The sequence below is a fragment of the Pelmatolapia mariae genome, linkage group LG10_11 (genome assembly GCF_036321145.2).
Source record: "Pelmatolapia mariae isolate MD_Pm_ZW linkage group LG10_11, Pm_UMD_F_2, whole genome shotgun sequence".
Taxonomy (NCBI): domain Eukaryota; kingdom Metazoa; phylum Chordata; class Actinopteri; order Cichliformes; family Cichlidae; genus Pelmatolapia; species Pelmatolapia mariae.
This window is the reverse complement of record NC_086236.1, coordinates 9,234,488-9,246,948: the sequence shown is the minus strand read 5'-3', so window position 1 is coordinate 9,246,948 and position 12,461 is coordinate 9,234,488. Positions and strand designations below refer to the sequence as shown.

The 12,461-nt window shown below is 38.8% G+C and overlaps 1 protein-coding gene across 1 annotated transcript; it reads left to right on the top strand.

Annotated features, from left to right (window-relative positions):
• Positions 1 to 74: 74 nt before the first annotated feature.
• htr3b (5-hydroxytryptamine (serotonin) receptor 3B) lies at positions 75 to 9,749 on the top strand. Its single transcript, XM_063487667.1, has 10 exons — positions 75 to 115; positions 786 to 823; positions 1,498 to 1,661; positions 1,852 to 1,896; positions 2,037 to 2,146; positions 2,870 to 3,039; positions 4,668 to 4,825; positions 7,887 to 8,097; positions 8,681 to 8,890; positions 9,297 to 9,749. Exons 2-10 carry the CDS (start codon positions 790 to 792, stop codon positions 9,560 to 9,562), a joined length of 1,368 nt encoding a protein of 455 aa, XP_063343737.1. The 5' UTR covers positions 75 to 115; positions 786 to 789; the 3' UTR covers positions 9,563 to 9,749.
• The last annotated feature ends 2,712 nt before the right edge of the window (positions 9,750 to 12,461 follow it).

The window sequence follows — 12,461 nt, the reverse complement described above, 5'->3', positions numbered from 1 at the left end:
CGCGCTCACCTATCCAGACACGCGCGTGCCTTGGAGCGATCGCTAACTACAGTCAATGGTCGCTAACTTAAAACCCGCGCGCACCCGTTACGTGATTGTCGGGACGTTTCCTCAGGTAATGAAATACTTCCAGTGTCTATGGCAGATTTATAGTCCAACGTTAATGGCTTTACAGCAATTATGTAGCTAGTTTACAATACGGTGACTTCCGCCTCTCTTACAGAAAAAAACAACAACAAAACAATTTCCTCGTCTCTAAGAGCCTTATTGTTGTTTTTGTAATTGCATTACTGCTTTTCTTAGAAACTAAATGTGATTGCAATATAAATAATATGCATTTATATCCATGGTATTACAGTCACGGCAATCTGTAATGTGAAATATTTTTATGCCTTGCATTTTATGGCTTTATTTTCCACTCTCTGGTTCGCAGACATGTACAATTACCCATCAGTCCATTCTTTAGTTCTTCTGTCAGATGCTTCCAGCACTTTTACAACACATACTTAAGTGTTTAGGATCATCCGAAGCTGTAAACTGGCACTAAAAACACCTCCAGGGAGCTTTCTCTCTGGGGTGTTTCTATCATATGTATCACCTTACCCGGGTAGTGGAAAATCAATGACAACCAAAAAAATGTCTGCTCTACCCTGTTCATTGCTCCTCCCCTGCTGTCAGGATTGCTGCTGTTGAACTTATTTGATGAAACTGTGGATATTTCTACGTTAACAGGGCAATCATTTTGGGTATGACTCTTGGATAACACCTGTAATTTTGGTTTTTAGCTTGATGTCTCTTATTTGGTTGACGCTGCTGTTCTCAGGTAAGATGCTCTTTTTGTAATTGAATGAGATGTCCACATGAATTCATTTAGATGCTTCGTCTTTGTGTCATTTCACATCAGAATGAAGCAGCTGTCACATGTCCTGATTTTTTGTTTTGTTTTAATTGTTTGAGCCATTGCTTTGCTTATTGTATTTGGTCAGCAATACCAGACACATTCAGATGTAACGATAAATGCAGCGATAAAGAAAAGGTCACCTTGGCTGATGGTTATTATAAAGCATCCTCTTAACAATGTGTTTAAATCCATAAAAATTTATTTTAAAAATGTGGATTTCCTTACATCATTCTCATCGCTTTACATTAAAGTGGCAAAATGAAGGGAATGCAGAACAATGAATGGCTCATGCAGCTCTCTACCTTTTTGTGAGACTTAATAAGTGATCGAGGAAATTCAAAGGGGACTTCTTGATACCCCCAGCTTACCCCAAAACTTAATTACCCCATTCTTTTTGTGTTGTGTAAATTCAAATAGGCAACAGATATTGAGTCTAGGCATGATATGATATGATATCTTTTTTAGTAATCCACTGATGTAATAGTTTAAGCCTCAGATTTTCCTCTGCACCATTGGGTAGCAGTACACCATTTTATCCTTTGTGTCCTGTGAGTGTGAGTTAATTGTCCAAGTGGTAATCTTTCTTTAATTTTCAGCCCATCTGGTTGAATGTGTGCCAGAGAAGCCAAAGAGATCAGCTCTGAACCAGCTGACCAGGACCCTGTTGAGGAACTACGACTGCGGCGTTCGACCTGTTCACAATTGGACCACTCCTACTACTGTCTACATAGACCTGACACTACGGTCTGTCCTTGATGTGGTATGTCAGCTTTGAAGGCTTTCTGCTGTGTTTGTACTGCTCCTAACGTTTATGATATTGCATTTTATTCAGTGTCATTTTTCATGCATTTCTTTGTCGTTTACATATCAACTCAAACAGTAACCTTGGAAGAGTTAATATATAAGAAAAGTTTTAGAAATTGTGTTGAAACTCATTTTCTTTTCTTCAGGATGGAAAGACTCAGAGCATCACTACAAGTATTTGGTACAGACAGGTAAATAGCCTTTTTGTGCTTCCTTTTGTTTCTTGCTACACAAGTTAAGAAAAAAAGGCATTTTTCATTGTAATAAAATATATATCTTTATGGATAAAAGAGCTTTTTAGTTTAGCTGAAAAATCCTTTGCTCTTTTCAGGTCTGGACAGATGAGTTCCTGGTATGGGATCCAGACGAGTTTGAGGGTATCAAAGAGATCTCACTGTCATCTGAAGCTATTTGGATACCTGATGTTATCATTAGTGAATTGTAAGAAAGTATCTGCACAAACTTTTTTTCTTGTGTTCAGAGCAGTGTCCTTCAATTTTACCCAAGTCTCAAACATGATTACATTTCTTAGATTTTAGAAACGTACCATGGATTCCTGCTGATCTGATTGTTTTGTATTGTATTAAAGCAATAATACATCAATTGATAACATGGTTTACATTTGGATAATTGCCTGTATCCTTGACTGCCTTGACTGAATGTGAATGTCGACAATGCTTCACCAGAGAATACAAGATCAGAGACATGCTTCCTGTGATTGCAAAATGTATATGAAAAGTCAAAGTCAAAACACCATGCAGTGCATTAAAATATTCACATATCTTTTTACATAGCAACGTTTTTTTAATTTAGTTATAAACTGTTAGGAAATTACATCTTTCTGGTAACTGCTGATGTCATGTTTCTGTATTTGAAATTGGATTTTGGCATCCCAGAGGTAATCATGAAATAATCAGAATCAGAATACTTTATTAATGGCAGAGGAAATTATGTACGTCTCAATCTCAGTAAGTCTAATCAAAATTAGGTTAGAATTCATGTTAAACGTGAGCATTTATAGGTGCTGGTTTAGCATGTCCCCATTCATGGGACATGGTGCACGAAACAGCCACTTTATTTATGGATCATCTCAACAAAAGGTGAGCCTGTCTTGATGTTCATATCTGACCTGTTCTCCCCTCTTTCTCCTCATATCCATTCCAGTGTGGACGAAGGGAAGTCCCCTCCGATCCCCTACGTTTACGTCAACTCTTCTGGCTCAGTAAAGAACAAACGGCCCATACAGGCAGTGCTAGCTTGCACTCTCGAGATGTATGCCTTTCCATTTGACAAGCAGAATTGCAGCCTCACCTTCCGAAGTTTGTTGCACTCAGGTCTGTAAAATCAGCCTACGTTTACAGCAGGAGAGTACAGTTTTCATACCTGTGGTGGAGACTTTCAACAGCTTTAAGTAGAGAAATTCAGTCAGAATGACTTCACTTGCTGTATCTGCCTAATCGAAAAAACAACAGTGTTTTTATTGTTATTTATTGTGCAAGAGAAGACAGGATGTGATGAGATATATGAGTGTGTGTAGGTGTGTGTTGTGTGTTTTAGGGGCTGCTGTGTGGAAGTATGGGGCTCTATTCAGTCCAAAAGCCTATGTTAGTGAGGGAGGGAGACAAAGAAATAAAATAATAATAAAAATAAAGAAATTAGAAAAAATAGGAGTACCTATGGTGATTCAATAGGTTGAAGCTGATTAGATCAACAGTGTTTTTATTTAGTGTCACATAAATTGAACTTTTGTTTTTTATAATTTCAGAATCAGAAAACCTTAATTATGTGGTCACAGTTGCTCGAAGAAAGTAACAACAGTAACTAACTAAAATAAATTAAATGTTACAATATATTACAGTTAGAAAATCTAACAAAAAGCTCTAATGAATTCATCCCAGTTTACATCTGTTACTAGAATCATAGATATCTATTGCTGCATAAAGTTCAACAAAACACACTTAAATTGTCTTATTCTTTTAATTCAATTTAATTTTATTTATATAGCATCAAATCACAACAACAGTCGCCTCAAGACACTTTATATTGTAAGGTAGACCCTACAATAATACATACAGAGAGAAAAACCCAACAATCATATGACCCCCTATGAGCAAGCACTTTGGCAACAGTGGGAAGGAAAAACTCCCTTTTAACAGGAAGAAACCTCCGGCAGAACCAGGCTCAGGGAGGGGCGGGGCCATCTGCTGCGACCAGTTTGGGTGAGAGAAGGAAGACAGGATGAAAAACATGCTGTGGATGAGAGACACAGCATGTTTTTCTTCTCTCACTGACTTCTGGTCTCAACAATCTTGAGGTTGGTTCCCATTTAATACCAAGATGGACACTGCTAATTTACCTTAGACCATCATGCATCCTATCCTGAAATTTCAAATCCTTATAAATTAAAATGTCATCTCTCATTAGCAACTATCATCGTAATCTCTCCCAAAGCCTGAAGACCTGGCCCACTAAAGGCTAAAGACTATGGTGATCCACTAAAGCAGTAAACAGTCAAACTGTAGAGGCTGTACAGCTAATGTTTTGTATTTTCAGCTGGTGTTCTTTCATATGCCTTTGCAACCATCAGTTATCATTGCCTTGTAAACGACATAGCTTCAGTCCTGTGATAAAAACTGAACCATCTCTAGGACAACTGATGAAAGTCATCAACTGATAAAGACAGTGAGTGAAATGCTGAGCTTATTTTATTTCGTATTTGCAGTGTTTATCGTGCCATTCAGCTGTAGAGTTTGCCACAGCTGACAGATGACATGTAGAGATGACAGTGCACCTTGCTTAAAAATCTGTGGATAGTAGAAGGAAAACTGAATAATCTGAAATTGATTTGTCTGCCACTGTGAGACAAAGGTGACAACACAGTACAAGGAGATAGCAGATACACACTACGCTCATTGTTGTTTCTTCTGCCATCTTTTATTCTTCATTATCTCTCCCTCTGCAGTGCAAGAAATAAACTTGGCCCTGTTGAGGAATGAAAACACCACTGCTAATGATAGAAAGCAGTTCATGAATGATGGAGAATGGGAACTGCTGTCCATTCCTTCACGCTACCGGCTGAGTCAACAAAACGAAACTGAATATGCCTACATCCAGTTTAACGTACGTGAGTTATCGTACTCAGCGTACATTCATCACATTTGCTGTTATTGTGAGTAATTTAAATGAAACTGGTTATCTTATAAATCTAATAGCAATCAAATACTAATATTTCTGGTGTTTGATAGATTATTACTTCACAGGCGTAAACGCTCTGTAACAAGTGAGAGAGTAACTGTGCCGTGATGGCTCTGATTGCTAGTCGATGGTGAGCTTTAAACTGTAGTTCTCTGCGGGTTACACCCTGAAGCGTTGCGGTGGAATTGTAAAGTGTAAAGCAATTGGCTGCGACCTTCATGGATTGAGCTAGAGAGCTAATGCCAAATGATGAGGCTGAGGCTGTTTCTGGCAAGTAAAGAGACAGATAGAGAGAGAGAAGCTGATAGACAGGGGAGGGTGAGCAACCATAATGAGACTGTCTCAGTGGCTGCCTGATCAATGGACTTCTTGTTAGCGGGGAGCAAAATGGCCCCATAGCCCATTGCAGGTGGAGAGCAGGGAGGGCTGCTAGTTATCCAGCTCAAAGAGCCAAGGGGTTTTTTTTGTAATGGAGCATTTCATGGCTCACTGGGATATTGTTACACTGTGACAGTGTTGTTGCGTGCAATAGATATTTTATATAAAAACGTCTGACTTCTGAGAAAATGTTGCTTTTCACAAGCTGGAGACGGTAACAGAGCAACATTCAGCTGCTATTAATAACCCAAATACTTGAACATGAACAAACAAATCTACACACATTCAGAATCGAAATCTATAGCCCGAGAAGACCTGATTCTCTATACATCGAAATGAAAAGTCAAAGTGAAATCCAAACATATTCATTCCAGTTTAGAAGTAAAAAAATGCACTAAAGCATTCATAGTGACGCCTATTCATGCCTTGGAACACAAGCTTATTTAACAGTAGGCCACTTGATGTCACTGCACACTGCTATATTGTTGTTACATAAATAATAATGGCTTGGCTCTTTTTATCTCTCGTTGATGACTGGGGCCCATTTCATGAATTTGGCAATTGGGGTCAACTACTTTCACACTAATTTTCTCACTTTTAACTGATCTGAAGAAATGAAAACCTTGAATCCTATGCCCGAACATGGGAAAGGACTGTCAGACTTGCAAATTTATATTTAATTTGCGAGTGATGATAACTTGGGATGCCAGCAATTTTTGCAATCTGTACCAGAGTAGTGCTCATAAATCACTTTGTGAAGCAGGCTGTAGCTTGACAAATTGAGACCAGCTGAGTGATAGACGTGTTTGTAGACAGCTGATATTCTGCAGAGAACGATGGAAAATGACTTTGAGAGAGAGTGTCCTAGATGTGATGAATAAGACACTCCTGTGATTACATATCATATGTGCTGTGAATGCTAACAAAGTTTAACGAGTGCAGTGTAAACAGAAGTTACTTCAGGGACTCATTCTCTCAGAGAGAGTAATGAAAGGCTCCTTCACAGCAGCAGCTAGTGAAACATCAGTTAGCTGGTAATTATTATCAGGGAAACTTTCTAACAGGATTATGTTTAGTTTTTCATTAATCACCATCACGGCAGCTCAGACACATGAACACACTAGAGAGGGATTTACTGGTGGTTTTTCAGGGTTTGTGGTTATCAAAAATCAGACATAATTGAATTTTAGATTATTACTGGGTGGGTTCTCCCCGGGTACTCCGGCTTCCTCCCACAGTCCAAAGACATGCACTTTGTGGGGATAGGTTAATTGAAAAATCTAAATTGCCCATAGGTGTGAATGCGAGAGTGAATGTGAGTGCGAATGGTTGTCTGTCCCTGTGTGTTAACCCTGCGACAGACTGGCTACCTGTCCAGGGTGTACCCCGCCTCTTGCCCTATGACAGCTGGGATAGGCTCCAGCACCCCCCGTGACCCTGAAAAGGATAAGCGGAAGTGAATGGATGAATGGATTATTAGTAGTACTCAACACACAAGTTAACCCATGTTATCACACAGGAGCCAACAGGCAGCAGTGGTTAGGACTGTTACCACACAGCAAGAAGTCCCTGGGTTAAAATCCACCATCTGGCTGCGGTCTTTCTGTGTGGAGTTTGCATGTTCTCCCCATGTCTGTGTGGGTTCTTACCGGGTACCCTGGCTTCCTCCCACAGTCCAAAGACATGCAGTCAGTGGGGTTAGACAATTTAGGTGATTCTATGAATGCTTGCCTGTCTGCGTTAACCCTGCAACAAACTGGTGACCTGTCCAGTGTGTACCCTGCCTCTTGCCCTATGGCAGCTGGGATACGCTCCAACACAGAATAAATGAAAGAAAATGGATGGAGTGACAGTGAAAATATGTTCAAGATTCATGAAGTTTATTGTCATATACAGTGCGAAACACAAGTAGTTACGCAGAGCAATGAAATCCTTACTTTGCAGGTTCCCTTCACACATCTAAATAACAACTAACTAAAATAAACTTAACCCTGAACATAGAAAATAGCACTGAAAATAATAATAAAGTAAAACAAGTGCAGTTTATGTGTAGGTGTAGTCAGAATTTAAAGTGCAAGTAGTTGCAACACTGTCACAGTGTAATATATGCAGAGTATGCAATATTAAAATGTTTATATTGTATGAAGTTGTGTTATATTGTGTATAAATGTACAAAATTGCAGATTTACAGGTGAAAGGTCATTACAGTTCAACAATTAGTTAGTGATTCAGTAGCCTGATGGCCTGTGGATAGAAACTGTTTTTTTTTTTAGTCTGGTTGTCCTCTATGTTATAGCTGATAATGTGTTTTGTGGATTATACAGACTAATAAGGACATTTATTTTGTGAAACAAGACAGTGCTGCTGCTTTTTTGTGTCCTAAGTAAAATGTCCGTCAGTTCCATTCAGGTGGGTTTGGGTGCAGAAATGTCACAGATAAGTGTTTCATGCACACAGCTGTTTGTTTGGAGAGATAAACAAATATTCCATGGTTATATTTAAAAGTGACTCCGAAATTAGGTGTGTGAACTGTCAAGACTTGCCAATATTATTTCTGTCTGTCTTCTGTCCTTCATACCTCAGCTCACTGGCCTCATCTTTTATTCAGGTGTTGATTCGCCGGCGCCCCCTGCTGTACGTGGTAGGACTCCTCATCCCGAGCATCTTCCTCATGTTGGTAGATGTGATGAGCTTCTACCTGCCTCTGAACAGCGGTACACGCATCACCTTTAAGATCAGCATACTGCTCGGCTACACCGTCTTCAGAGTCAACATGACAGATGAACTGCCTGTTACTGCTGTCAGAACTTCACTCATTGGTGGGATTTTAAAGACACACATATGTAAAGCAAACAGCCTATATCCTGTTTTTTATTCTGTAACTGAAGCCAGAAAGGTTAATGTAAAATAAATTCCAATGTGCACTGTCTGCAAAACATTAATTTGTAGAATGACAATAGTATGTCTAGTAGTACTGGGGGAATACAAGAGGAAAAACAAGTGGAGCCTAATTGAAGAAGCAGAATCTGAAATACCTTAATTAAATTATGAAGCTCTGAGTGCTCCCCACATTTAATTTTACACACAGTAATTTATCTGGGGAGGCTGCAAACCTGCTCTGCCTTAAATAGAGTGCTCCATGAAAAACCTATAAAGAGTAAGGGTAATGTTAAACCATAGAAAAGATCACTCTTAGACTAAATACCCCAAGACTGGCAGTGTGGCACAATATGAAGGCAGTTTGAGGTAGAATCAGACTGTGAGCATGGAAATAGGTGTCTGGGCAATCAGTAAAGCTTTATTGTAAATATCGGTTATAGTTTGGATTTTATGTAACTAGACACTATTGTAAGTGTTTCTATATTCTCCACCCAGTTTCTGAACTATGCAATCTCCATTTAGGGGTATTCTTTGTGGTGTGCATGGCCCTGCTGATGCTCAGTCTGATCAAGTCTATACTGGTTGTGAAGCTGCTTCACTACAGTGAGAAGGAGGTCAAGGAAATGTCAGTGTCTGCCTGCCTGTTGGACAAGTATGGCTCAGCTGGTCATGTCTTTACTGAGAGTGCTTTAACTTCCATCAAAACCCTCGACCACATAAACCCGTCTGGAGGTAAACTTTAAGGCTCGTTTTCCCAAATGTGCTATTGGCAGCGGATATAAGAGTACATTTTTTATTTTTTTTTACTTTGCTTCAGCAAAATTGAAAACAACATCATGAGTCATGGGAGGAAAAACACTTAAACGGGAGCCAAGGCACATCTTATCTGTGGGAAAATTTAAGCTCTAAAAATAGAAATAGAAATACACACTGTGCCAAAGCGTATGGAAACTCTTTTTGAAAGTAGGACAAAAAGGCATTAGCGGAATAGTTGAGGGTGGAATAGCAGCAGGGTGGCACAGTGGGCCAAGTCAATGGGGCTATTGTACAGGATATAAAGCTAGTAAAGGATATAAACTGTCTCCTACTCCATAAATATATATTCATTACTTACGTTGTAATGTTTTTTTTTTCTTAGACTATGAGCTTGAAAACTCACTGGATGAGGATCTGCTGTCCCTGAATGAGATCCAGGATACTCCCACCGGACTGGAGTGGCTCCTCCGAGAGCTGGTTTCCCTCCGTCTAGCTTTTTCCCAGGAGGACAGCGAGTCTTCAGCTCAGAGCGAATGGCTGGCCCTCTGCTCTAAGCTCGACTGCTTCCTGTTTCGCCTTTATCTGCTGGTTCTGGGCTTGTATGCTGGAACGCTACTGCTGCTCTGGGTCAACTGGAGCTTTGCTTGACTTAACTGCACATTTAAAAACAGTTCTTGCCTATGTCCACCGTACTTGCAGAGATAAATACTGCACTGTTGCTGTGTATAGAATAAACCTGATTTAAATAAAAAAATAGGCTACTTCAAGAAGTGCTCATATATATTTAACCTAAGAAACACTGATTACAATACACTTTATTTGTATATCCCTGTTGTTGACACAGTGCTTTAAAATGATGATTATATGTTGCAGTGTGGTGGTTTTTTGACTGTTTTTAGTTTTAATCACAGTTTTGGACCTTTGGGGTCTAAGAACAGGATGTGGTCAAAACAACAGTTTATTCAGATTATATAAATTATTAAAAAACTATGTTTATTATTGACAGATTGAGTAATGCCTTTTAAATAGCCAGTACAAATATTTGGCAAAACTGCAAAAAGTACACTTGAAGTCTTCTGGAGCAATAGCTACTCTTTAAATATGCTGCTCCCGTAACCGCCACCGCTCTAGCCATCGTAGCACTGTATCATCATTCTGACAAAGACATTATTGTATCGGCTCTGTTATTATGTTTCCCGGCAGTGAAGATTTACTCAGAGATACTGTACAATAAAGTAGCTCTCAGGAGAAAATTCTCACTTCCAGTGTGATGCTATGATATTGTATTCATACTTTAATCTCCATCCTACTGCCACAAAATGGATCAGTGAAAACCTTTCAGAGCTCAGCTGCTGTGTCTCTACTCCCTGGTGGTTTCCTAATAGTCCTAATAAGAATATCAAATGTGCACAGAAAACTTGCCAGTGTAACGATCAATATTAATGTAGTTTTGACGGTATCAGCAACCTCTTTTTTCCAGTATATCTGGTTACACGATGTTATGCAACACATCTGAAAATAAATCTTTCATCATTGCTTTGTTAGTGTCTCTATGAGGCTTCCAGTGGCTGTTTAAGATGTCTGCATTCGCTTTGTTTTGGATATAAATGTAATCTGTAGATGTTTGTGTCTGTTTTTTTTAAAATAAAAATAATAACCACAAAAAGAATGTGATTATTTTGCAAAGATAAAACATGACAGAAGAAGCAACAAAAGCTTTTGTGAGGCAAAGGAACGATGGATCCTGCCTTTCTGAAATACACATGATTACAGACTTAGTATGCATCCATTTAGAGAGACAGCTACAAGCCCTCAAAGGCTTCGCTGCTCATATTCATTATTTCTGAAGCCTGGAGAGCAGGCGAGTGAAAAAGTAGGCCACAAAACCTTTCTTTAGGAAATTTCACATGAATGAAACTAAAGAGTTGTTACAACCCTCCATGGCTTAGAGCTAAAGGTTCAATCCAAATCAAACCTAGGTTTTTTTTTTGTTTGAATTGGAATCTGAATTTGAAAACTACTTACATTATATGAGTCAAAAACCAAAACTTACAGTATTTTAGATATGGTCAGTATGAAAGTGAACTACAATATTGTCCTCTTTCAAGGTGCACTTAAGATCAGGGGCTAAACATGTGGCACAGAGGCCAGAATTTTAAGATTTTAGGATTAGGCTTAAAACTTTCCTTTTTGCTAAAGCATATAGTTAGGGCTGGATCAGGTGACCCTGAATCCTCCCTTAGTTATGCTGCAATAGGTTTAGGCTGCTGGGGGATTCCCATGATGCATTGAGTATTTCTTCTTCAGTCAGCTTTCTCACTCACTATGTGTTAACAGACCTCTCTGCATTGAATCACACTTGTTATTAATCTCTGGCTCTCTTCCACAGCATGTCTTTTATCCTGTCTTCCTTCTCTCACCCCTACCGGTTGCAGCAGATGGCCGCCCCTCCCTGAGCCTGGTTCTACCGGAGGTTTCTTCCTGTTAAAAGGGAGTTTTTCCTTCCCACTGTTGCCAAAGTGCTTGCTCATAGGGGGTCACATGATTGTTGGGTTTTTCCTCTGTATGTATTATTGTAGGGTCTACCTTACAATATAAAGTGCCTTGAGGCGACTGTTGTTGTGATTTGGTGCTATATAAATAAAATTGAATTGAATTGAATAGAACTGGCCTGCCAAAGAACCCAGTTCACCTTGCTACTTTGCAAAGGGTAACAGCTGCAAATGATTCATTAATCATTTTAATTTTTTAATAAGGCATACCACTATTCCTTGTATGGCCATGAAAATGTATTGATCATAACATAACATGCTGGAGGCAGTGTGGACATGCAGCAGCAAATCATTTCCACATTTTTTGGGAATGTCCTCGTGTGGTTCCATTTTTGAAGGAAATACACAAGGTCCTGGAAACAATCTTCCAAAAGAAAATACAATTTTATTTTGCAGTAATGTACTTAGGTAACTTAGAGAGTCTTAATCTATGCAAACCGGATAAATACTTGTTCAGCGTGCTGTTGGTAGCTGCCAAAAAGGCCATAACCCGCCATTGGCTTAAAGAGGATACTCCTACTATAAATGAGTGGATTGATGTGATATATACTATTTTTGTTATGGAAAGAACAACTTTTAGGCTAAAGTTGCAGGCGGACTCATTTGAGGATTACTGGTCGAAATGGTTGAAATATGTACAAAATTGTATAATTTTGTATAATCTCATTGTATTTTCTGGTTTGTTTGTTAGTTTTGTTTTGTTTTGTTTTTGTCCGTTTGTTCTTTTTTTGTTTTGTTTTGTTTTGTTTTTGTCCGTTTGTTCTTTTTTTGTTTTGTTTTGTTTTGTTTTTTAGTCCCCCCCCCCCTCCACTGTGATTAAGTTGTATTGTTGTTCATGTTGTATAAATAAGAAAAACCAATAAAACATAAATTATTAAAAAAAGAAAATGTATTGAAAGTATATAGTATTTCTAGATCCTGATAAATTGCAACATACTACTGTTGTTTAAATCCAAAAGCACCGAACATGTGAAGCTTACGTGCATTTGTGGACT

Bases quoted from the DNA above. Each gene is read 5' to 3' on its own strand.
- htr3b (XM_063487667.1), top strand. From the start codon at position 790: ATGTCTCTTATTTGGTTGACGCTGCTGTTCTCAG. The intron at 1,662-1,851 runs GTATGTCAGCTT...TCTTTTCTTCAG, and splicing joins TACGGTCTGTCCTTGATGTG to GATGGAAAGACTCAGAGCAT. The intron at 3,040-4,667 runs GTCTGTAAAATC...CTCCCTCTGCAG, and splicing joins CCGAAGTTTGTTGCACTCAG to TGCAAGAAATAAACTTGGCC.